This window comes from Scomber japonicus, chromosome 9 (assembly GCF_027409825.1).
Source record: "Scomber japonicus isolate fScoJap1 chromosome 9, fScoJap1.pri, whole genome shotgun sequence".
NCBI lineage: Eukaryota > Metazoa > Chordata > Actinopteri > Scombriformes > Scombridae > Scomber > Scomber japonicus.
The window spans coordinates 19,699,565-19,727,058 of NC_070586.1; the positions used below are offsets into that span (position 1 = coordinate 19,699,565).

At 38.8% G+C, this 27,494-nt stretch overlaps 2 protein-coding genes across 3 annotated transcripts in view; one reads left to right on the forward strand and one right to left on the reverse strand.

Moving 5' to 3' along the window:
• Positions 1–19,638, reverse strand: part of frmd3 (FERM domain containing 3) — a 49,647-nt gene extending 30,009 nt beyond the window's left edge. The window contains exons 1-3 of the mRNA XM_053325156.1: positions 19,534–19,638; positions 3,926–4,030; positions 2,159–2,201 (exon numbers count right to left, since the gene is read on the reverse strand). Coding sequence (XP_053181131.1) covers positions 2,159–2,201; positions 3,926–4,030; positions 19,534–19,638 — 253 coding nt within the window. The remainder of the gene's footprint in view (positions 1–2,158; positions 2,202–3,925; positions 4,031–19,533) is intronic.
• An 891-nt stretch (positions 19,639–20,529) lies between these two features.
• On the forward strand, positions 20,530–26,922 carry LOC128364578 (probable gluconokinase). 2 transcript variants are annotated; one of them, XM_053325138.1, is made up of 6 exons: positions 20,530–20,691; positions 21,963–22,052; positions 23,051–23,081; positions 23,185–23,271; positions 24,552–24,595; positions 25,253–26,922. In XM_053325138.1, the coding sequence occupies exons 2-6, from the start codon at positions 22,015–22,017 to the stop codon at positions 25,626–25,628; spliced, it is 576 nt and encodes a 191-aa protein (XP_053181113.1). In that variant the 5' UTR covers positions 20,530–20,691; positions 21,963–22,014; the 3' UTR covers positions 25,629–26,922. The 2 variants fall into 2 exon arrangements, with proteins under 2 accessions (XP_053181113.1, XP_053181115.1); XM_053325140.1 differs by having other exon boundaries at positions 21,968–22,052.
• The last annotated feature ends 572 nt before the right edge of the window (positions 26,923–27,494 follow it).

The window sequence follows — 27,494 nt, forward strand, 5'->3', positions numbered from 1 at the left end:
ACACAGCAAGAGAGACAAACAAGGAAAAGAGGAGAGTGATCAACATGGCAGAGGAGGAAGAATAATCATCTAACATAGGACCAGAAATCTTTACAGTGGCTATCTGTCTTTAATGGTGTGATCCTCAGCGGTTTTATCCCGCTATGAAAAACAGAACACATCTACATAATACATGCTAAGCAATATGAAAGACGCAATCCTCCCACCCGCTCCCAAAAAACTCGAGCTGCTTATTTGCTCAGGCTTAAGGGACCAAGATGCTCTTTTTGAAAACATTTAAGAGAAACTGAATTGACACACATACACACATATAAATGTGACATATAAATACATAAGATGAGATACACAAAAAGAAAATAAAACACACCACACATCCTGATTCGAGAATAAATTGTGCCACAGGGGGAACTGATGTGTCAGTACGACTCAGATCTATCCACCACTCGCCCTCCATCGCTCTCTCTCCCCTCTTTTTCTTCGTTTCACTCTGTCAGACTCTCTCATATCAGCATGCCTCTCCGCTCTTCTCTTTACTCTCGTTTCTCTTTTCTTCCTTAATCTGACTTTCTTTCTTTAGCTACTTTATCTATCACTGTCTCTTCTCTCTCTCCTCTGAATAAACCTCACAGATTTTACACTTTAACACTCTTGTCCCCCCCCCCCCCCCACCTCGCCTTCTGTCCTCCTCCATCTCTATCTCTCATTCTAATTTTCTCTGATCTCCTCATCCTCCCTCCTCCTCCTGTCATCTTGCACATGTTCTGATGAAGCAGAATGCACCACTAATAGCTCCTTTATTAATTTATAGCGGGACAGTCATTAAAGGAGTGAGCGAACTCAAGACAGAAAAGATTACTCTTCTCTGAGAGGAGAAAAGAGTGAGAAAGAAAGAAAGACACAAATATTACAGGGTTGGAAAGAATAAAAGAAAGAAATGTATAAAAGCTGTTAACATAAAAAGTTGTTAGTAATGACACTCTTGGGTCAGTTTCTTTGCTGATTACAGTTCATTTGCAGCAGAGTAAGTTTAAAAGAAGATTTGTTTTTTCAGGTTTAGGTGACAATACATAAGAATCAAAGGACAAGGCCATCTTTTTACACTTGATACCAGGCAATCAGTTATAGAAGAAGAAGCAGAAGAAGAGTATGTGCTGGTCACAACGTAAAATGTTTCTTCTTGATTTCGTTTTCTTTCAAGAAATGCTTGTATGAAATGTAACTGCCAAATGAAGAGAAGCAACACCCTTCCTTATTCTTTAGATTTTCCTTTCCCGAAGGAATTTATTCAGTATAACATTTGCTTCCAGCATGAAATGTTACTCACAGTTCACTTCAGTGTAATGTTGCATGGGTATTTTTGAAGCTGATTAGCCAATTAAAGTGCTATACGTGTGATTACTTGTGTCATAGTCAAATGGTTGTTATTTTCACATTGATCGGTTGCAGAACATTGGAAAAAAGGCAGGTCTTATCTATCATGAGTCTGTCAGAGGCAAAAGCCTAGAGGGATGGGAAAAAGTTAGGAAAGCTGGCATGCTGCTGAGAAGCAGAAAACCGTGAAAATGATCAAGGGACAATTTGGAGCAAATTTATGCTCAAGGGAAACCTGCATCCTTTCTGTGGTGATGGCAATCAATGGTACTCACTGGTACAATACTGTAGAATAAGTCTTGATGTTAATTTCCCCAGGTGTAAAAAATATATTCCTCATTTGTATTATCTATAAGTGTCACTTTGTCTGTGTTGTGCCTTTGTTTGCCCCCCTGTGGTGTTTTTCTGAAAAAGTCGCTGTCTGATATTGTCTGGCTCTGTCACTAATGATAATGTGAGCACAATGTCCTGCAGATATAGGCTCCTATGACCTTAAAGCATGCATTTGCCATACATAATCAGCTTTTATTTAATATGCTATATGTATATGGGCTATATGTATTTGATGTATGTCTAAGTGGATGTAGCACTGTTGCATGTATGATGTTATGACCCTATGTGTGTTTGAGTCCCTGTGGTGTTATCTGAGCCCTTCACACTGACGCTTGGTTCTACGGAGACGAAAACAGACCACTACTGCCTAAATTACAGCATTTAAAGCATAAACACACAGCAATATAAAACAATGTACGCACACACACACAAAGGAAACAGAAAGGACACTTACACTTCATTTGCCTTATCACGGGCTTATTGGGCTCCAGCCAGTGCTGAGAGAGAGAGAGAAAGAGAGAGAGAGAGAGAGCGAGAGAAAGAGAGAGAGAGAGAGAGAGAGAGAGAGAGAGAGAGAGAGAGAGAGAGAGAGAGAGAGAGAGAGAGAGAGAGGGAGAGAGAGAGAGAGAGAGAGATATAAACAAGTTAGATGTTACTCGAAAATACAGATGTTCTCTCTTGAACATATAACGTTCAATTAGTTCACAAGCTCAAAATCAAAATCAAATCAAAATTTCTTACAAATTATTGAATGACACATGACACTTTAGCAAAATATCAGACAGTTTACATTATGAAATTTTATGTGTCTGAATGCATCATTGATAGATATGTTTAATTTTTTATTGTACATTATATTATATATTATAAAAAGTCTTGACCATCCTAACCCTGCTGGATGGACTTTTAATGTCTTATAATGTCCATAATTCAGAGCCTTTATTCTATTGCAGATATGTTTTTTTAAACTGCACTTTACTATATTCATTCCTTTTGTGTTGTAACACCTCTTGCTGGAGTTTGTTTGTTGTTATTTCAGTCTGGTTTTGCATTTTACATACAACTCGAGGCCAGCTAAGCTTCTGTTAAGACGAAGCATCTGGTCCCTTCTGTGTGTGGGCTGTCAGAAATATGGAGGCTGATCTTGTCATTATTTGTCATTTGAAGTTGTAACGTACTGTGCTGACTGCTTCCTGACTGAGATCCAACATTCCCATTTAGGCCACGATGGCTCAGTGGAGCTGTTTCCTCTTTGAGTGCTTAATCAGTTTTATCTTTGTTCTTCTGCTGTGATTATGTGAAGGTTTGTAGTATATTTTTGGAAGGGGCAACATTTTCATCATTTATGTGTTGACAAATAGATCTTGTTTCATAGGCAAAACAGCAGAGGGAGATTTACAAAATTGTTATTATTTCCTTTCATTGCAATAATTAATGACAACTCAATATAAACAAATTTGTTTTGCCTCAGGCTAAAATCTAGAGCAGAGGTGTCAAACTTATTTTCATTCAAGGGCCACATACAGACCAGTTTGATCTCATTTGGGCCAGATCATTAAAAAGATGGAAGGAAGGAAGGAAGGAAGGAAGGAAGGAAGGAAGGAAGGAAGGAAGGAAGGAAGGAAGGAAGGACAGATGGAAAGACAGATGGAAGGAAGGGAGGAAGGACAGATGGAAGGAAGGACAGATGGAAGGAAGGAAGGAATGAAGAAAGGAAAAAGGGAAGGTAGGGAGGAAGGACAGATGGAAGAAAGGGAGGAAGGATAGATGGAAGGAAGGAAGGAACAAAGAAAGGAAAAAAGGAAGGGAGGGAGGAAGGAAGGACAGATGGAAAGAAGGGAGGAAGGACAGGTGGAAGGAAGGAAGGAAGGAAAAAAGGAAGGTTGGAAGGAAGGAAAAGAACACAGGAACGAAGTTGGGCCGGATTGCACCCCTCGGGGGGCCGGTTCTGGCCCACGGGCCGCATGTTTGACACCCCTGATCTACAGACTGGCAGCTTTTTAAACATGATGATTTGCTTTTTATCTGTTTTCTCTGTTTAGTATCATTTCAACTTGAATATCAATATTGAATATTGGACTGTCACTTTGTGTAATTTCTAGCTCTTTTTAGATTTTTTATAGACTTAACAACATTGATCAATTAAAAATACATATGATTAACAGATGAATCATTATGAAAATACATGTTAGTTGTGTGTGTCAGACAGTACTGCAGTTACCCTCTGTTTCTCAGGATCCACATATCGAATACCAAAGTAGTCTTTCTCGAGTAGGTTGTAGTGGTTACACACATGATCCAACAGGAATTGGCCTTTGGTGTCTCTCTATAAAGAAATAAAACACAAAAACACATTAAAAACCTTGGTCCAGGAAGGTTTTCGGGTGCCAAACAATCTGATCAAAAAACACTTTCTATCCATGCTGACAAATCTCATAAACCTCTCAGCTGCCTGTGATACTCACTGCAGCAAACAATCCCCTCTTGAGTAGCATCTCTGTGATGCGCACATAGTTTTATGAGGGTGAAACATGTTAGCAGAAAGAAATATATCAGCAATTTTAGACCTCTTGGTGATGCTTTGGGTCACATCCAGACTCAAGCCAGCAAATATAACCTACATGCAGTTCATAAACACAGTGCAGACACAGAGAGATCAATAATCACTCTGCATTTATTACCTGCACCTCAGTCAATATCTACTCATCACATACAGGCATGCACACAGCAGGCAAAAATGTGTGCAGCTTAGCACAAAATAACTGCCAAATGTATGTACAGCAAGCTGTGGCATAAAACTGAATATACATATGTTGTTTGATTTATTTACAGTCAGCACACACAAGCTGACTCTCAACAAATACACTTTCCATTCTCACCTTCCTAACATTTCTACTAAAGCTGTCGATGTTAATCAGATTGTCATTTTGTCATATGGTATGCATCATGCGTTCCCTCAAGTGATTGTGTTGATGTGTATGTGAGTACTTGTTTCCTATAACTGCTCCATAACCTGCTGATGGAGGAAGAATCCATGCTCAGTTAAGCAAGACTGATTGATTCACTAGGAAATTGTCCGTTTGCCCTTTGTTGTGATTTACTTACTGCCGCACGGGGACAGACACACACGCACACACACACACACACGCACACACACGCACACACACACACACACACAGACACAGAGAACCACAGCTGTCTTTTTGGCCACAGCTTGTCAGTAAAACTGCCAATCAACTCTAATGTCAGTATGCTATAAAACCACGACAGGTCTCCATGACAACAAACTAGCATTATTATGTCTGGTTTGTTCTAAACACACAGGTCACCAGTCCTGATTGTTTTCATTGACAACGAAACATTTCATACACTTCTTTTGCACTCAGGATATTTCATGTTTTTCTGGGAAAAGTGTCTCAGCTCCCTCCTTCACTTTCAGCTGAGAATGACTTGAGCAGAAAAGCGCCTTATATCCCTGCTTTTTCCTCTTCTATCCAATACAGGTGGGCATGCCATTTCAGCAGTGGTTGGTATATTTTGTTCTTTTTCAGCAAGCAAGCTGAGGACATTAGTTTGAGTCATTGGCTTTGTTTGCAAATTGTACCAGCAGTAATTTGCAGCTGAAATGCACCATAGGGTCAGTGATTGACAGACGCTGGGTTTACAGTTGAATGGTTGTAGCAGAAAAGCACTTTGAGTACTTCTGCCCAGGCAGGCAGTTTGTCAAAACGATGTCCAGTGTGTTCAGACCCATCTTTAACAAAGGTCAGCAGTTAAAGGAGATCTGTCCTCTGTCACAGCAACATGCACAGCTTTACCTGCATATCTTTAGTGGTTCCCAAATGGATCAGTATCTGCTGACAGTCCTTACAGATCACAATGTGACCTTAGTGTGTACTTATGAGGACTTATGAGCAGAACAACCTTTGATTGTTTCTTTTGAAAGGTTTTTGGAGGCTTAAGTGGTGGAAATATCCCGTATTTTCCAGAGCAAAAAAAGACTATATTTATGTAAAATTTAAAAAAACAATTAAATATAAATTAGTGCAACAGAAATGTATTTAGCTCTTTCTTATCACTTCAATTTTTGTCTGACCCCTCAGAAATATCCATTTGTGACTCAGTGCTGTGGCTGATTACAGAGAAATAACTGAATGAAAAATCTGAGCTGGTGCTTTTACATCTTTCTCATCACCAAATGACACACTTGCATCCGTTATGGCCAACTGGTTTTCATTTGTGTTAAATAATCCATGTTTCTACAGATTTTAGACAGGAGGAAAATAAGTAAAAGGAAGATTCCCAGAACAGCAAAGTACTGCCAACTTCTCTGAAGGGTTCATCATGACTGCAGTACGATGCTTCCCAAAACAGCACCTCACATGACCCCCAGTCAGTTATGACTGCAGTATGTGTGTCATCCACTGCTCATCAGACTTTATTTCACATTAACATAAATTCCTGTATATACTGTACGTGTGTTATGTTTGGTAAACACAGTAATCTAACCATTCAACATAAGCAAAACAGAGCAGACACATCTCTTTTTGAGTCATGCACCATTTCTCAGTACATAATCTGTTATGTGCAGTAATTGCAGCACACTGTAGGTGTTAATATAACAGCCACAAAAAAAGCTAAATATTTCCTGTGAATGTCTCAGCAACAGAACGAATGACACATTGTAAAAACCCAAACAGCACAGTGATAAAAATAGCAGATATGTGCTAATTAATATTTAATGTTCATGTTTAATTAATTGTATTCACATTTTACTGTTTTAATGTCTGTTTCCTCCGTCTACTTCTACTGAATGAAAAAAATAGAATAAAATAAAGTGGATGTATGGATGTAATTTTGGCTAAACTGAATGTTATTAATCATTGACTGTATATACATTTAAATACACTCAATGATATTAATACATATCTAGATTTGTTTTCTTACATGCATGATGAATTTCATGTATAAAATACTGTCCTACTTTGCTGGCAGTATCCCTCTCAACCTGAAAATTAGACTTTGTTGAACAAGGGTGTCATATATATTTTTTGGCTATAACTTAATTTTAGTTACCATTAAAAATGCATTTCATGGTAGGCATCTAGTCATGAATAAACGTTAAATAAACATCACTTAAGTTGGATTTGACACACGAATGGAGCTAGTTAGTGAAAGTTCAGTCCGGAAGAGTTTTAGTTTTATTTCTGAAACCATTTGTCGTTCCCATCCTTCATGCATGCTCACTCATAATGTCCTTGCTATCATTCCTCTGGGCTTCAATTAAGATATCAGATGTTCACCTCAGCTGGTCACATCTAACCAATAGCACAATGACACACTTTCACTATCAGCATATCATCTTGAGGCTGTCTTTTTAAATATGTTTTCTCCCTCTTTGCCTCTATGCTTTCATGATGGTGTTGTGCAAGTCCCACCACCTTCCCATCACCACCTAGTCTTTGCAGATTCATCAGTGCATCACTTCATCAACCTCATCACCAGCATTCTCAGTCTTAGCAGAGTCATCAGCAGCCACCACCATCGGGTCTGGACTCCATGGGGGATTTACCTGATGTTCCCAAATTCAAATCTAACTACCAAAGACTTGACAACACTTAATCATCAACATCATCAGTATAAAAAAACATTTTTTCTTCCTCATTCACATGTCTCTCCTGATTGAAATGTAGTCTAGAGAGCATGATTTGTCAAAAACTGTCCCACTTTACCTGAACTCACCCTATATCATATACACTTCTTCAGACGCCTTTAAATTATCAGTATCACCTTACCCCCATTCTCATCATTCAGCTACCTGTTAGTTGCAATAGTTAGCAAGGAGCTCCAGCTGATGAAGAAAAAAATGCTTTACTAAAAAAAAGCAATTACAAAAAAAGAATGATGGTAACGTATAAACACCACTTCAAGACCAAATTTAGAACAAAACAATTACCAGAATACGGAAGCACAAACCACAAAATTGAACCAGCTGAAGTCGTCATATCAAGCCTCCAGGTGAATAATTGTAAATTCAATTACATTTACAACAATGAATACAGTAAAGATCTCATAAATGAACACTCACATCAGTCTTTCGGTCTGGCCATCGCACCTTTCTATGCTCAGATTTTGGCCTCTATGACATGTTTTTGAGTGCAACTGCCCTTTACCAATCAAAGCAGCGAAAACACAGGTTAAGCAGTCGTGGAAAGAACAAGCTCATATAAAAGCAGCTGACAAATCCAGGTCAATTCAACAAACAATGAAGATAAATTAAAAATAAAACAAGTACACAATACACAATACACAGAAGTAGTTCACATATAGGCTAATCACGCATATACAATTCAAGTGCACATTATCATATCAATATTTAATTAACCACCGTTCCCAGTTGCTCAGCCATTTTTCTGATGGAATGTCAGACTCAAACAAACAAGGTTGGTGTATTTATATTTATTTCTCTGTATTTAAAATCTGCACAGTTAGAGGCATGTCCCTGCTGACCCTTGTTATATCACCGCAGCAACGATCAGCTGTGGGTGATCTCTCAGACATGATGTCCCTATTGGCTGGTTCAGGTTTACTGTTATATCACTGTGGCACAAGTAAGGGGTGAAACAAGTGTGTCTGCCTGTGGGGGTGTAGCTATGATCATTTGTGTATTCATGCTGACCTGCCTATAGTGTGTGTGTGTGAGTCAGGTAAAAACGCCTTGTCCATGTAAGCTGCATGTCTCCATCAGTATTTGTGTGTTTGTGGGTTTGCGTGTATCTGTCTACAACTCTTTAGGATTTTGGGTTGATCCGTGACAACAGTGATACTAAGCTGTTAAATCTGAAGAGTAGACAGACAATCAAACGACACCTTTCCTCTGTCTGGTTCTCAGGGCAGATGCTCGTGAGAGGCAGACTGATGCCAAGAGAGAAGAAAGACAACAGAGTAGACAGAGAGTGAACCAGGGCCAAACACGCTGAGAGGCTGAAACGGAGAGCAGGCAAAGACGGAGCTAAAAAAAGAGTGAATGCAAGAAATATCGGAAGATTGACTAAAATGAGCGAGGAAGAGAGGGACAGACAGAGTGAGGAAGAGAGATATAAAGAGTCTATGTCATGTCCAACAAGGGCTGAATACATATTTTATGTTTCCAAAGGCTGGGCATTAATAATTAACCTGGTCATCCTGTCTCTACATGATCTCACCTAATGATGGCACAGTGCTCTTCACTCTGCTTCACTTGAACACACAGACACATACACACTTTAAACAGAGCCTCGGCGAAGAGTGTATTCAGTTTTGCAGGAGCAAAGTGCACTTTGACGTGTGTGTCCTCGAGCGTGTCTGTCTGTCTGTCCTCTGACGTTTTGTCAAGAAAAAACAACCTTTTCGCAGCCAGCTGAGTCCACACACAAACTGAGCAGACTAAAATAGAAAGAGGTCTGAAAAACCATCAGCATGCCTAATATAAAAACACATTTACAATCAATTATTCATTCCTACATGTGTCTTGAATTCACTAAAACTTTTGCTAGCTTTGACCTCCATAAATTGCTACTGTGGAGTGGAATCACGCACAATTCATGATCAAACCTGACCTATGTCTGTGCCTTTTATCATTACATTTGAGTCACAGAGCTAAGTATCAGTTCTTCTGAAAAATAAACCCTTGCTGGTGCTTCAAAAACTCAGAAGGTTGTTCAACAACACTGCTGCTGCTTTTAAGGTATTTACAGGATACTTACCTGATTATTTTGGTCACTTTGGGAACAGCAGAAACAACTTGTAAACAGAACACTATCTTATAAAGCTGACATGTTAGGAAACAGCTTATTTACACATCCAGCAGTAAGAAAACAACATTATTATTCATCCAATTCTTGACAAAAATATCTGGCTCTTTAGCCACTAAATGCTCCACTATGTTCACCAGTTTGTTAGCTGTGTCTGTGCGTTTGTTTCTGCTACTGTGAAGATGGTTTACAGCAGGTTTTAGAGCTTTTTCCCTGAAAACAGATGCCTGCTGTGGCCAAAAGACAAAACTATAAGTATGCTGAGAGTGTACCAAAGCTGTAATGTTGCAGTTGGACAGCTCAACAATGAGCTGAAATTCGCTATGAAGCTCTATAAAGCTGAGGGGAGCTGCAGTGTCTGATGTTAATTGTAGGTTAATCAGACACCTCTGACAATACATTGCCATTTGATACATTGTTATGATAAAAAAATGATTGATTATAGCTTCTTTAAATATATTCAACCCTTTTCCCTTTTAACCCTAACTCTTCCTACTGCGAACAAAGATGGTGACCAGGAATGACATACTATCTCCTTGCTTGTTTTGTATGACACAAAAAAATTATAAAAAAATTATAAAAAAATATAAATGCATTACTGTGTCAGAAAAAAAAATCATGGGAAAATAATGACAGAAAATGTAGATAATAATAACTGATAATAAAACTACAAATTGAGCCTAGAGAAGTTGCTTTGGAAACAAGTTAAAAATCTCTATCTGTATCATGCTGAGGAATGAAATGTTTCTTATTCCAAAAGGTTAGAGGGACATTCTATAAATATCTTACAGCAGTTCATGTTGTTAAGTAACGTTTGTTTTTTTCACAGATCGACTGGGAATTAACTTTAATCTAAATTAGGCGATCAGATTAAATTATATAATAATATGTAAATTACCCAGTATTAAAATCATTGAAAGCTGGTGAAGAACTTCTTCTGAGTCATGCACTAGGACCCTGGGTTCCATGGCCCAGTTAAACGCTGCATGTTGTTTAATTAATATGCATGCCAGCTCAATTATGACTGGTCCTCATTGACTTCAACGTGATTCATTACATGAAATGGCATACCTAACTGGCCGAGCTGAAAACGCTGTGAGGTGAAAGAGCGTTAAATTCCTTAAGCGAGGAAACTAAACACACCCTCCCATCTGCACACAGAGAGAGGGAGTGACGGAGTGGAGATGGAGAGAGGAGTGGGACTTTAAAGATAAAGATATGCACCTCTTTGCCTCCACACAAACCAATTTAAAACCTAGTGCCTGGCATTAAGACAAATGCTACACTAATCCATGCATTTTCTCTGCTTTCACTACTGCTACACTTCAGGGAAATTGAGATTTAAGATGTTAGTGGATCAATTTGCCAATTTATTTGCCAATTAAGGCAAGTGGGTAAGCAGGCTGTTGTGTATGTGTGACAACATTGTTCTCCTGTTATTAACAGTGGCAGTATCACTAAAGCCAGTTTATATTTACCACCAAAAAGTCGACCCCTCGAGTCAATGATTGGATCGATGCAGAGGCTTGACCAGGATACAACAGAGACAGATCAATATGCTGGATGCTGGGTGTGGGAAAAGCAATGCAGAAGAAAAAAAAGCTAAAAACCCTTTCCTCTTCTCTTCTTTTCTCTACTAGGATGTAGAGGCACATTTCCATGCATACTTTTCATCCACATGACCTTTTTATCCATTTAACATCCTTTCATTTCATTTTAAATCATCTTATTCCACTCTCTGACTGACTCATAAATACACTCTCTGCTGGCTTGCTCTAACTTTTGAAGTTAAATGTTATTTACACTGAGAAAAATATTCAACCCCAACACTGTATGTGCTTATGGCTGAATTATTCCATCAAAAGGAAATATTACAGACAGTTCCTGCATCATTTTACAAACATTTTCAAGTTCAGACTGACATACTCCATATTTTAGAATTGAAATAAAATTGAAAATAAAATTCTCTCAATATTTGGTCGCACAGCAAGAGTTTGTAATGTTCCACCGGTGGTCAGTGGGGTTCGGTCAATTTCAAAGACTAGACTCCTTGAAAAAACAGCTAGTAAAGTGTGCATAGTAATATCTTAAAACAGATTTTAAAAATAAGCTAGAGAGACAGGATTGAAATACAAATCATCTTCTGAGGCTACGCTGAGTACAACATTGGAAGTAAGAAGCAGGGGATCAAACACTTCAGCAGGGGAGCTGAATTATGGAGCGCATCCAATTTATATTAAGGAGAGAAACCTTTGGAAAGATGTGTTTGACCTCACCACCACCCCTGTCTGTAGTAACCTCCCATCATCACACCATTTATCAGTAAGCAGTTAGTGAGTAGTAAATCCACGCTGCCATTGTTTTGTATCTGAAAGGGAAAATTGAAAGACGCAGTGGAAAAAGAAGAGTCAAGATGATTTATCAGATTGAAACACACACAGCTCCAGTATAGTATTGATCTCATGAGCTGCATAACAGAGTCAGTTAAGTTTAACATCTTCAACCACTGAGCCACAGCAGTAATGGACTCTTGCCTGGAGCTACAGACTCATGGACTTCCTTATCATCATCATCATCATCAACGCATGGCAAGAAAAGGAGAGTAGATGACATCGTTTTTTATTGAAGTTTGGACACTTAACCTCTTACTACTGGAATATCCAACTTTGCCTAAGTCCATACCTTTGAATCCAAACACTCCACCATGTTAAGCTCACAATTCTGTCTGATATCAGGGAATATCTAAGTGTTTGTGACACAGTGGAAGTTTGAATGTTTTGCCACTGCTTGGAAGCCTCTGCAGGTTGCAAACATTTTATTTGATTCACATTCTTCATATACCTGCACTTTATTCACCTAAAATTATCCATCTGTTTCTCCATTCTTCCTTTTATTCCCTTTCCCTTATACCATGATGTTGAACAGATTGTAAAGTCATTGAGGCCAATGTCTGCTTTTGGGGCATATAAATAAAACAGACTTGTGACCTTGGGTGACTTGAAAGGCGCCATCAAATAAAATGTATTATTATTATTATTATTATTATTATTATTATTATTATTATTATTATTATTATTATTATATGGACTTAACATTTCCTGAAGAAGAAAAAAGTTCAAAGACTCATTTATATTCCTTTGGTTTTCCTAAGTTTAAGGCTGTTATTTTCATTCTGTTTTAAATCTATCTTGTTCTTGTGCCAGTTACAATCCTTGCTGTTTAGTAATTTGTGCTCAGTTATTTTAATTGTGAAGCACATTGTATTTTTTCTTTTCAAAAAGTGCCATATAAATACTAACTTCTCTGTTCCTGCTATACTTTGAAGTGATCAGCGGTCATTTCCCATATTAATGATTTATTTTGATAACTTTTTTATTTATGTTTGATTAAGTTAAGTTTGAACAGATGATAACAGTATACATTTAAGATGATCAGTGGTCATTTCCTATATTAATGATTTATTTTGTTAACATTTTTGTTTATGTGGGATTTAGTGAAGTTTGAACATATGATAATAGTATACATTTAAGACGGTACAGTAGATCAGAATACTTTGACTTGTTCTAAAAATGTGTACATATCAAAGGGATAATCCCTGCCTTCCCTTTGAAGAGCTCTCATACTACGGTGACTGTGACCTTGTCCCCAAGAGGGAGGAGAAAAACCAATTACCTTATAATCACCTGTAATACTACAGAGACATGTTCTCTCTCTCTTTCGCTCTCTCCCTGTCTTTCACACACGCCCACACACACACACACACACACACACACACACACACACACACACACACACACACACACAGCGTGGGCACAAAGGCATGCATAAATTAACACACATGATATAAAACATGTCATGTACACCTACACACACACACACACACACACACACACTGGGTTCCCAGCTGGACACACAGCCTAATAAGTTTAGCGGTAAAGCCATAAATGATCAATATATGGATGGAGGAGCAGCAGTTTCTGTTATAATGGATGTTCATCACTCTCACTCAATGTACAGCTGGACACTAACTCACAGGATGACAGGAGAGAGAGAAAGAGGAGAGCTGTGATGATGATGGCATGGCTGTAGCTACAGCACCGCCAATGCACATGGTGGGAGCGCTGAAGCAGCTGTCTTATCTTTGCGCCACAGGATGTACAAGTTTCTGTGGCAGACAAACAATCCATGAAGAAGAAAGAGGCTCTGTGTGTTTTAGTGTAAAAAAGAAGAAAAAGAGGCAGAGTGTGAACCTGTTTGTTTGTTTTTGACATAAATAAACATCTGTGTCTGTGTGTACTTGTCACTACCTCGCTCTCATTTTTCTGTTGTATAACGTATAACGCAGTGTGATGCAACGGGTAATGATGTGTGCATCCAACAAGGGGTTAATACATCACATATGCACACTCAGACAATGATGATGACGTAATTACACAAACATGAAGAACAGTCTGTGCTGAATATAATGCACAGCTTCAAAGATGTTGTTGACACCTACAGTTTTCTCTCCATACTTGAAGATGTGACTGAAGTGACGCTACAGCAGCTTGATGTTGGAGGTTGTGTGGAACATGCTGTCTGGACTCACAGAATTTGATTAAATTATTTCTTCACAAGTAACTATGTACTTCTCAGTTGTAAATAAAGGCATGCATTCATTACTAAACAAGACCTTTGTGCTGTAATTGTGCTTGTTGTATGACAATATCTCATTGGGCGGCTGTGGCTCAGGAGGTAGAGCGGGTCCCCTTAATGAGCAGGTTGGCACCCTGTGTGGTAGCCCCTGCCATCAGTGTATGAATGTGTGTGAATGGGTGAATGAGATGTAATGTAAAGTGCTTTGAGTGGTTGTAAAGACTAGAAAGGCGCTATATAAGTACAGTCCATTTACCATTCTCAGTATGCAGTGGTCATCTCCTGGCTGGTGGAAGGAGACCGTCCTTGAACAGAATAATCTGATGGTGAAGTGTCCTTGAGCAAGACACTGAATATCAATCAGTTACACGGATGAGCTCTGACATACTTTACTCTAATTTCACTTTTCTCTGCAGTTCATTTTTGCCTTTTTTTTCTCAGCTTTCTACCTTTTCGTAGATTATTTTCCATCAACAATTGGCCTTTTTTTACTCTTTCCCGGCTTAGCTTTGCTTCTTTTTTGCCACCTTGTCTTCATTTTTCAAAATCTGCCTGCTCTGCCAGTCTCATTTGAAATCTGTTTCATGTTTTAATCTGCTTAATCTGTTCTTCGTCCGCAGCCATTCCACCATGTTTCCTCGTCTGTTCCTTCCTACAGCCTGTTGATTTTTTTGCCATCATTCTCACAGCTCACACATTGCGACCAAACATGTCACCCCACATTTTGTCATTTTATCAACTATCTCTCTTTCACTCTTTTCTTTTGATGTCTCCCTCTTCTATCTAGTCGTCTCATCGCTCTACCTCCTCTCAGTTGCAAACAAAAGTCAGAAAAAGGATTATTTCTCTTTAGTCATCTTCGGAGGAGCATCAAAGAGGCGCCGGCAAGCAGGATAAGAATAGAAGAACGAAGCTATTTATAACTTGCTCCAAAGAATGCCTACAAGCTGAAAACAATAGCACTGCCTCAGCATTGCTCACACACCAGCTACGCTACCTTTGTAATACACACACACACACACACACACACACACACACACACACACACACAGCCACACACAATTATGTTAAATAAAAGGCAAGCAACACACACACCCCAACTTGTAAGTCAAATGTAGCAAAAAAACAAATCCATATGCATTTTTAGAAACAGACTGTATCAGTGATGTATTGATAAGGTGACCTGCACAAAAAAAGAAACAGAGCAGTCAGCAGGATATATATCAAGCTTTCAATATACTTCCAGTTATTATTGGCTATTTCATTGCCATGCAGTAATTTCTAGTGAATTGATGTCCGTAATTGCACAACTTTGGCTCAGTGGCTACATTTAAATCTTTCATGCAAGTGAGCTATGGTTACCACACCCTCCACACAGACACACACACAGAGACACACACATACACACAGTGGTGGTGTAGAGCATCGCTGACAGCTGACTGATGTTGGCCTCATGAAGAACAGTGATATCGCTTAATTATATATGATGTGTCACAGAGAAGAAGGAGGATGGAGAAAGAGAGAGAGAGACAGAGAGAGAGAGAGAGAGAGAGAGAGAGAGAGAGAGAGAGAGAGAGAGAGACAGAGAGAGAGAGAGAGAGAGAGAGAGAGAGGAGGACGAAAGAAGATATAAGATTAGAGATGTAAAAATAGAAAGTGAGAAAAGGTGGTCAGAGGAGGAAAGTTGAAAGTGGAGTGGAGAATAAGTGGGGTGAAAGAGAGAGCAAAAAGTGGGAGGGGAATTCAAAGAGAAGATGAACGATGGAAAGATGACAAGAAAAAGAGTGGATGATGAAGGGGAGAGGAGCAGAAAGCAGAGGAGGTTACTGTGTATTGATCTTGACGTGTATATCCTGCAGCAGGTCTGACTTAACATTACCACTGAACATGAGAGCAGCAGGCTGGACACGATCACCCCCCAGGCTGTAGACACACATACAACACTCACACACACCTGGGTGCATACACACAAGGAAACACACACACACACACATACACAAACAGCCTCTCTACCTGCATTATACTCTGCTGTCAAGCTATTCTTAGTGTCACAGTAAACGACTTAAAAATAATTACACTGTGCTGTAGGCTGTCGCTGCTCCTGTCACACAGGACCGGAAATCTTTTTTCAAACAATGCTATGCACCTAAATAAATATAAATATCCAGGACAATAATAGAAGAAACATAGTCAGCTTTTCTTTTCATACACTCTCATTTTCCCCCTGCTCCTTTCTTCCACATTTCTTCACCAGAATAGAATTGATCATAAACTTTTTTTTTTTTTTAATTACTTTACTTCTTTTTAACATTTCTTTAAATCTTACTGTGTCCAGGGACACTTCAAACTAAATAACAACATCACTTCACCCATGCTGCCTTCTGGTCACACAATCATGTCAAAATGTCACTGCAAAAATGAACTCTTCTGGATCAAACTTACAGAAATCAGAAGTCTATTAGTTCTTTTTAAATCAAGCCTAAACTTAACTTTTCAGTTTGTCACTGCTTTTTATTCAATCATATTTGTGAGTATTCATTCACATCTTCTCCTGTATGTTCTGTATTTTATTAGAGCTCATTTTATATTCTGTTTTTAGTCGTTTGTGTGTATTTTATATCACCTTATGTTTCTATTATATCTATTCTTAATACATTTTTGCCCTTTGAATTGCCTTGCTGTTATTATTGCACTTACAGTAATGAGACATATTACACAGTGATCATTCCAGCCATAAATTAATCTATTGTATGCCAAAAGATGCTTTGTCTATTGCCATAGAAATATTCACACTTATTGTAGCTTTTTCGAGACATTTAAAGTCCTCATTTAATCAGGGTACCATGCATTGTGCGCCAAGGGGTGCTCGGTAATCCACCCATGTTTTATGCAAAGTCAAGATGTGGTGCCTAAGAGGAGAGTTAAAGGAAATAAGGGCATCGCATGCTCACATTACACAAGCTATCCAGTTGTGAGGTACTTATAAGCGCAATTTGAGAACAATTTTGTCACACAACATTTTAATGGTGTTCAATCTACTGCTGCATGACCTACATATTCAGCACAAGCAGAACCGAAATAAGAGAGATTGAGAGAAAAGTAAGCAGATAAAATAAGAGATGGAAGTCTCTGTACACTTGAAAGAGGAGAAGTGCTGTTGTTAAGCAGCAGAAGCGTAGCATGAGGAGCACAGGATGTCATGAAATATGTAGGAAGGAGCAGCACAGCACCGGAACACAAAGCCATTAAAGAAAGCTCTGGAAAATGCAGTCAGCTAGAAATATTAAATGTCCATTTCGTTATCGAGCACATATACACAGACACACAGCTAAAAGTGCACACAGGCACCCTCACAATGTTGGACTCTTGCATTCACGCAACTCCTGGTGAAAAGGCGCACTTAAATATTCCCAGACGTGTACGCACTGCCGAACACACTTTTGTGCTCTCAAAGACACGAGCACGCAGGTATATACAAGCATGTGAGCGCAAAAATGCAAAGAAACAGACACCACTCCTCTCTGCCTTCCTCCCTCTTCCTTTCTCTACACTTAATGGCGTTTTGTAAATCATTGATTGGGTACATGCAGAAGACCAGCGAGACCGTTTGTTTGACATGCTGCGAGTGTTTTAGGGTCCTTCAGGGTCAGACAACGCGGCCCAGGCAGCTGCCAACTTCTTCTGAAGGCAGCTCAGGAGGAGATGAGGTGCTGCCCAGACCTGCGCTCACTCATGGCGTTCCCAACTCTGTTCAGCTAAATGTGTTGTCAACAAGCAGTGCTGCTCTGAAGAATTTGGTGCAATGCTGAAAATTTAAGAACCGAATAGCAAAGTGTCCATTCATATCTTTCTATATGTTGGCATGCATATTTTTTTGCACTTTCCCTTTACTAAACATATATGTGCGCTATAATTATGAGTCATAATTTGGCAGAGTCACAGGTTTTATTTTTTACCTCTCTGGCAGCAGCTGCAGCTCAGGGCCTTGGAGCCTGCAGGATCTACACCGCCAGCCCACAGGATCTAATTTGTTTGTGCAAGCAGAGGGGAAAACTTATATTTTCCTTTGTTTGGGCAGCCAAAGAGGTTTAAATATTTCATCTGTCTCTAATGGATCCAGTGATCAGGTAATTCTTTTATGTCCATTTTTTTTGGCTGCACTTCAGCTTTGAGGTGGTGGTTTGAGTATCAGCTACTTGGTGGCTTTTCTAAGTTGACCATGAATCTTAAATCCAAGGCATCAATGTCAATCCAGAAACACAGATCTAGGAGTTTAACAGTAGGAACAGATAATGCTATTTTAAGTTATTTTCTACACCTTCGTCAACTTGCTTTTTATACTGAGCATTGTTTTCTGGTGTATCTTAGTACAGCCATTATTGTATCTTCAAGCATCTCAGAAAGATCTCATACTGCTTATTTCACGTGGCAGACAAACAGGTTATGATATAAAAACGTCCACCAGCACACATAATAAATATTGTTTTATTCAGTGTGACTTCTTATAAAAACAAGTTTTGTGGGGATGTATTGCTCTTTAATCAGTCAAAGTATAGGAATCAACATTTGACTACCTCAGTTAAATTATTTGTGGATGTCGTCTGTTCTTCATTTAGTCTCTGTTAGGTTTGTAGCTGTTAATTCATGGATTTGAACAAAGTAGTCAAAAGTATATCCATATCAGATAAAACTTTTTTCCAAAATGTCACCACTTCAACAATAAATCAAAACAGCCTTGGTTGTAGCATCACAATATAGGCGTTTATCATGGCTGCTACACAGAAGGGACTGTCTTGGTTGTGGCAGTGACACTTGATGTCTTATCATCTTTGTACATGAGAAAAAGCACACACAACAAACACACACACACAGAGAGAGAGAGAGAGAGAGAGAGAGAGAGAGAGAGAGAGAGAGAGAGAGAGCTTGACTGATTGCAATCAATAAGCCAAACAGCTCTCCTCTCTGTCCTCCTCATCATTACTATCACCACACCCATTGAGCTCCATCATTGCCTGTGCAGTGAATGAAACTTCATCCTAACTTCTATCCGTGAGTGACATTTTGCTCGGACCCAGCATGGACACACACAAGCACACATATATAGCCCCAGTTAATATTCTGCATCAGGATCACCTTTTGTTTTTTGTTCATTACACAGCTATCTCATATAGGCTGCATACTGAGCAAAGCATGCAACCTCTCCAGTAAATCAAAGCAGCATGGAAACTACAGCAGAAATGCGTTCAAAATGGTCGAAGAATAACTGAATCAGAATAACAATCAATATGGGGCCATAAAAACATTAAAACAAGAATATACTTAAAGGACATTTCTCTGTCGCATCCACGTGATTATTGTAATAACCACAAAGCACAAAGGTGGAGATGCTGCTTTCGTGTACCTGGATGCTGCAGGAGACCTCGGAGTCGTCCAGTAACCGGATCGTGCAGAGGACCTCCTGGTCCAAGGAGCGGATGCTGGGGCTGCGAAACCGAAGCATTTTCATCCTTCTGTCGGTCCTGTTTCAGCTCCTCATGTCAGCGGATCCACAGGCAGCAGAGCAGACGTAGGCTACATAAACGCAGGGCTCACGCACGCACATACGCACATACATGTGCCTTTCAGTCAGGTCTTGTCACCCCCTGTGACGCCCTTGGGAATGAACAGGGTGGATGGAGAGATGGATGGATGGATAAAAGAATGGATGGATGTAACAGATCGGGAGGGAGGAGAGCCTGCATCCGTCTCCTGCCTGCCCACTGATGTGTCTACAGGAGGGTCTCTCTCTCTCTTGCTCGCTCTACCTTATTTAAGCAGGACCTGCACATTGCAATTATGATCCCACGTGTGATGTCAGAAGTGCATGTGATCGTAATTGCAGAAAAAAACGATATAGTTACGGGTTTTTAGATAGTTTTTTAAAATTGTTTTTTTTTTTTTTTTTGCTGTATTCTCTTTTATATGTTTTAGGCTATAACTAAACAAGCGGTGAGCTCTCTAAAGCCATTATTTTGTGGGCTATTGATAAAACAATTATGCAAAAAAAATCTTCTGATTCACAGACTTAAGCATAGCCTATAGGTTACACCGTCATCATCACTTCAAAATTGCATTGCATTTAATTTGTGCATCACGTGAATTTCTGTTCAATATAGTGAGATGTCAAACATCAACATCTAACTCAAATCAAAATTCTACAACAGTTCAGATGACATAAAAAAATCTGATAATAGATGAAGCCGCGAACAGTGGAAACATTTGAGCTCCATCAATAATAAAACCAAAGGTGTTTTAGCTGCAACATGAGCTGAGCGCGGTACGGAACGACGTCACTCTAATTGCGGACGTAGTGGACGTGCTTCGTGCGTCATCACGTGTTCCAGCAAAACAACCGGCGGCCATGGTCCAAGCGGATCCGAGTTCCTGAAGCAGGAGTATCCGGCTTTCATGGGATTGTATCACATCTGATTCAGCAGGAACACCTGACACACTCACTGGATTCTGCTCAATGCTTCACTGTATTTTCCCGTGAGAAGATGTGAGAGGAGAGCAGGTTTAGGTAAAATAAGAACTAATATTTAATGGTACAATGTATGTCGTATGCTTGGTAGGCGTTGTATTTAGATTCATAATACTTTTTTGCGTAAGTAGTATGCATACGAGGACCTAAATACCAGTAGCTCCGGACACCTGATATACCACCAGTTCATTCATTTTAACAGGAGGACTGGGGGACCCACAGAGGGTCACAGGTGCTTAATTACATTTTTTCATGACTTTTTCAATTTAGTTTGCTCCTCATGACTTCATATCATTGTTCTCTGTTCTGTTTTAATTTGTGCTTTATATAAATACCAAGTACTTGGGGTCATGTGGGACACCAGTCAAAAGCACCTGATTCCGCTTACTTATTAACTGAGTTCACCTCTCCAGTTGTCCTCAGATCAATTTTGACCCAGGACGAAAGCAGACTTAACTCAAAAATGAAGTATACTTTCATTTAAATGAGGCCCATTGATCATCAAAAACATGTGTAAAACCTGTGGTAATAAGTTGGCTAAAACGGCCTAACACAGAATTTGGTGATCATTTATAACTTATGCTTTATAAAGTCAAACCAAACCATGTCAATTTTGACCCTGGAGGAAAGAAGTTGTAAGGGTGACAGGGAGACAAAAGGAAGATTAAAGTAGAGATGCACCAATATTGATCTGGGATATCTGCTCAAATGTCTGGATCATATTTACATCTATGTATTTATTGGTTACATTTTGTTTTTTTAAAGTGAAGAAAGCAACATTCAAGTCAAGCCTGACTCTTACAAGAATGAGCTCAGCCTCATCCACACAGTAAGGCATACAGCTTATTCACTGGTATCATATCAGTACTCAGTATCGGTCGATACCCAAAGCCCAGTTATGGGTATCAGTATTGAAAGTGAAGTCACATTGGTGTATCCCTAATTTAAAGTACCTCACACTGCCTCTGGAAAGATTGTACTAGAGATTAAAGCTGCAATTTGTATAAGAAAAGTATGTGTTTGTTTTAGACAATATGCACATTAACTTTACTAAAAAAATAAAAATAAACTTAAAAAAAATCATAGATGACATTAATTACATAACAATTATGTATAATAATGTTTTGACAAAAAGTTGTATGTTATGATGGATGTTTCTGACAGTAGTAGTAGTCCTTGTATGTAAAATATTTATCTACATATTTCTATGGTTGAAGTGTTAACATGTGTATAGTTTCCTGATCATCTCTTCAGTATAGCAGTTAGTTCATACCAGTTATAAAGTGATTTTTCTTCTTCTTCCATTTCAGAACAGGAGCTGACCTCTAGACATCTGCAGATCCACCTGTTTGTTTGAGCAGGATGATCTACATCATCATGGGAGTCTCAGGTTGTGGAAAGTATGTTCACTCTTTATTTTTGTGTATCAGGACAACCTTACAAGGAAGCATCTCACATAAGAACAATGAGCAGAGTAAAACCCGCACAAGCAAAAGGAAGCAAGATTTGTCTTAAATCACTGGCTTTTTATTTGATGATCAGTGAAGATGGTGGTTGTCCCAGTAATGTTCCACTACATCACTGGTTCCAGCACACTGGTTTATGTTACAACCTCACCCTGATACTCATTTGGGCTGCATTAATCTCACAATAGATTTGTGATATTAACTGAAGCTAAAGCAGCTTGGTCCTGACACTGAGGAAAACAGCAAAAACACTGTAATCTGCAGCATAATCCTGTGAGGGATGTTACCAAAATCCACGACAGCAGAGCTGCAAATAAGTATTTTCATTATAGATCTACATTTTATCTTTCCTTTAGATTAACTGATAAATCACTTCATCTATGAAATGTCACAAAATAGTGACGCACAGTTCAACACAATTTTCAAAGCCCAAAACGGACGTATTCAAATGGTTAATTATAAAACCCCAAAAAATTCAACTTATCATCACACTAAATAAAGAGGGGTAGCACTGCTACACAAGCCTGAAAGCCTATTAAAGGACAGGGTCACATTTAAAAAAATTATTCAATCCTGTTGTTAATGCTGGGCATTAAAATATCCTTTACAATTGTGCTTACAATGGGAGACAAAATCCAAAGTCATTGTCAAAAATATATTTAAAAGCTAGTAGCAGGTCAAGTGGATATCTTCCACAGTTAGTTGTTTGTAAAATGATCTCTTCAGACAGTGTTTCCCTGTTGAGCTGCAATGGCAATATAGTAACAACAATTAAGCACAGAGATATCCACTTGATTTGACATGTTTGCACGTCTGAAGCGTCAAATTAGCCCCTAGATAAACTTTTAAATACACTTTTGATGTTTAAATGGGTGATTTTGAATGATTGCGCTTTATTAAGTCTTTTCTGTTTTGCTCTTTTTCTTATATAGAAGCACCTTAGGGGCCTTCCTATCTGAGAAGGTAATTAAGCCCATCCTCCACATACACATACATCTCTATTCACATATCTGCTCACAGTATGATGTCATACTCACCTGTACATGTGTGTGTTTCCACTCATCAGTTGGGGTGGCCCCTGCATGAAGGAGACAACTTTCACCCACAGGCCAACATTGAGAAGATGGCTCGTGGTGAAGCACTCACAGACCAGGCCAGTTCAGGTTTTAGTAAATCATTCTTGCAGACTTGCAGCAACAGAAAATTCCATAAGTAGGTCACAAAAGCAGACAGACAAGAAGACATTGAGAGGAGCAGCCTAAAATCCTGTGAAGTCATTTATTTTTGTTTGGTCAATATTTATGTTTTCCCTGTCCATGCTGACTTTCAAAATGAAGGGAGACCTTCAAATAATTGACTGGCTATCTGCCAAAGCTGAGTATACAAGCTTACAGGCAGACCAACATTTGGCAGCAGTTTACTGTTAGAGGTGTTTCATGGATGGCGATAAGCACCCACACAGAAATTTGCTTTGGATGCCCGGGAGAATTACCCAGAGACCTGCTCTGTCCAATCTCTTGGCATGTTGTAAAAAACACTCAACAGTTGGCGGTTTCAGGATTCAGTGAAGCAAAATGCAAAGTCAGTATTGGTGCTAGGCTTTGGCAAAAATGTGACTTTGAGGCCAGTATCAGAGTTGGCAGGTTGAGGTTGGCATAACCAAACAGGAGGTGCTCAGAAGCCTGAATATAAGATAATGTGATTCCTATCATTTGAGTTCAGTTCTTCATGTTGAGTACACAGTATGATAAGAATATGACCCCAGTTCAGCTTTCTAACTAAATTAGAATTGATTGTGTTTCTGATTGCAGTGTAATCAAAGATGTGTTTGTGCTGCAATGTCTGCTGATCTGATTTCTGTTTGATTTCCTGATCAGTTCTTTGTAACATTCTTTGAGTTAACACAATTAAACAGAAAATATTGGCGATATATAATATTGTGATGTCTAACTCTGACTAGTCTGATCCAATGTAAACAGTGATAATACATTTCACACACTTAAAAATGTTTTAAAACACATAACTGCAACTGTAAATGGTGGATAGAGAGAGACCATCATGTTTGGATTGAATCTTTTTTTGGAGGAGCAGAGTTGTTATATTAGTTTTTGGCTAATTTCTCCTTAATTTTCTGCTTCTTTATCTTTTCAGCTAGTGACTCCCTAACAAGGCCGTGTTTTGCCTCCTGGGCAGCCTATCCAAAAAAACCTCTGATTTGTTTTATAATTTGAATTTAAACTTAGATTATTGAAGGAAACTACAGGCGAGCTATAATATCACAGAGATTAAAACATTTCTTAACAAATTTAAGAGCTGACAAGGATGGAATAAATCCACTAACTGAAACAAATGAAAGTTCAAAGTTGCCACCCTGAATGCACGCTGTTTACAACAAAATTCTAATGGTAGTTATGTTGTTGTTTGTCTTTTTAGGACCGAATGCCTTGGCTTCTCACACTGCATGAAGTCATTGAGAGGTACAAATAAACATACCACACGTACACATATGCACAGTATATATATGTGATCATGCACTCACACACTCATATAGTTTGTAGTGGTAAACACCACACATTTGTAAGGATAGAAATGGAAATGAGAGAGAGAGAGAGATGAAGAGCAATGGAGTGAAATAAGGATATGTAAGCGTGAAATTGTCGGAAATGATTAAAAAAAAGGAGATGGTTTTGAAAATTGAGATGAAAACCAGAGAGAGTGGAGAGGGAGTTTGAGAGTAAAGACAGATTAAGTGAGGGAGTAAGTATAGAGAAGAGGTGAGGGAGTAAGTGAAAAGTGTGCCATCCCTTTCTTAAAATGACTACAGCGACATCAAAGAGTTCTTTTACTTAATTCTTTCACCGTTAGTTACACTTCCCTCTCTTCTTTTTTTAAAAATCCACTCATCCTACTTTTCTCTTCACATCCTTCATCTCTGTAGCTGTTTGCACCCACAGTTCACTTTGTTTCTCCTCTATTTTTTTTTTTTTTTTTTTTTTACATTTTCTGCTTATGGCTAACTTTTTGTGTGAATGTGTGTGTGTGTGTGTGTGTGTGTGTGTGTGTGTGTGTGTGTGTGTGTGTGTGTGTGTGTGTGTGTGTGTGTGTGTGTGTGTGTGTGTGTCCTGCTATCACAGAGAAAGGAGCTCAGGCTCTGATGCTCTTGTGGTGTGCTCCGCCCTGAAGCGCCTCTACAGACAGATCCTGCTCTATGGTTCCAGAGCCCTCACCTCCTTTTCCAGTGTACACCCAGGAATCCCACTTTCCAACCCTCCTGATGTCTTTTTTCTCTTCCTATATGGTGACTACGATCTCATTCATCAGAGGATAGTGGCCCGGAAAGGACATTACATGAAAGAAGACATGCTACGTTCCCAGTTTGAGGTTTTAGAGCCCCCGCTAGATGAAGAGAATGTGTTACCATTGAACATCGCGAGGAGCCTCGCTGATATGGCCACAGAGGTTGAAAACCATTACAACAGCCTCGGCAACAGACAAATACAGGGGCCATGACCTACCAATGAGAATAGCTGTTTATAAGAGTTTGGTAGTCTTAAAGGGTTTTCAGGTTTCTAATCCAAAGATCAGGTTAAAGCACATTTTGACCAAAACCACACAAGCTTGTTGTGGGCATTCTGAGTTTTTCTTCTTTTCTGAGTCTGTAAGATCCTGTGGTGCATTTGTGATTCTGAACACTGCAGCTAGTTGGCTAAAACTACTTCAGTGCCATCATAACTTGTAATATCTATCGCATAGGGTTTGAATTGTGACCAATTACAGATATCTACCTCCAGTAGCATACAACAAGGGAATGGTGACAAGAGTGATCAAACAAGAGTATTTTACACTGTGAGGATTCCTGTTTTTCACAGTGAACGCACACATTAATTATACAATGCAGTTAAAACACATGGTTTGTATATTCTGTCATTTTGGGTTGCAAACCAGAATTATGAGCCTGTAGAGGGCTGCTGTTTGACCTGAAGTTGCCTTTTGTTGCACAGAGTGCAGTGTGGTGAATTTTCTGTGGAAAATCGTACACCTGTCTATAACCTGTCTGCACAGACAGCAGCTAATGATGTACAAAATGCCTCAAGTAGATCTTAATTATTAAAGAGCAATGAGGAACAATGTTTTAATGTTAAACTTTAAGACATAATTTTAAGCAGATCAGTTTATATTTACATGTAACAGACATGAAGATTTGGCCTTGCTGTGTCTGTACTGGGTTGATTTACTGTTGCCTGGGCACAAATACATCAAATTAAAATAAACAGATGTTTGAGTGAAATTTTGGATTGATGGATTTATTGTACTTTGATGGCATATAAATAACATTAATCTATGTGCTAGCAGTTTCATGACACAGGAAGTTCTTTTGACTGTATATTTCAAGAAAAAAGTTTTTCTAATTTCCAAAAAACTGGCCCAGAAAAGTCACCTTTGACATGAGAAACATGTTAATCTGGTATTAGTAAGAGGAGCTGATAATAAAAATGTAAGCATTAAAGTTTATTTTTGATCTTGTGAACACACCTTTGACAAATAATGTCAATCAGATGATCACTATTGAATTAACTCTGATGAAGACTGTGTAGTGTGGTTGAAAAAGGTAGTGAGCGATCCTTGGAACAATTCCTGCATACATTAATATTTAACCTGAACACACAACAAACTACAGTACTAAAACTTTACTTATTAAGTTATGCTTACATGTGTTTGTGTTACATGCCTATTACAGGCATGCAACATTTACAGAGTAAATTTGGCTTTTTGGTTATGTAGTTACAGTTTGGCTGATTCAGAGCTGCACAGGTTATTTAAATAAAAATGAACATATAATGGTTTTGGTTGAATATTTCATGCCTCAACTTTTGGATTCCTGTGTTAAATATTTTACTTCACATTGACAGCATATTTGAATATTTATATCATGAGCTGACGTGATGACAGAGAATAGAAATATACTTCAAGAAATATGAAAATGCATTTTTTTCTTAAATCCCTGAAAAGTTTGAATAATTCAGGATCAGTTTGGTTTGGAGGAAACAAACAGCTGGTGGACAACAGAATGGCTGCTTGCTGTGACAGTTCACTACTTTCCTTATGAATACTGCTTCATCAAACACATCTTTCTGTTTTCCCTTAAACAACAGAGGTTGTTTCACCTGCTCTCAGATTGATTCTTAAAAGTCTAGCCAGGTTTCCTTAAATTCCTGAAGATTAATTTAGTTGCAAGCCATTTTTTAATGATATGATTCAGTGTGTCAAACTACCTTTCATGCACTAATGTCAACTGCCAAAAAGCACCAACCAATGTCAAAAAGCATCAACCATCAGTACAATCTTCTCACTAAATGTGGTGAAGTTAAACAATTA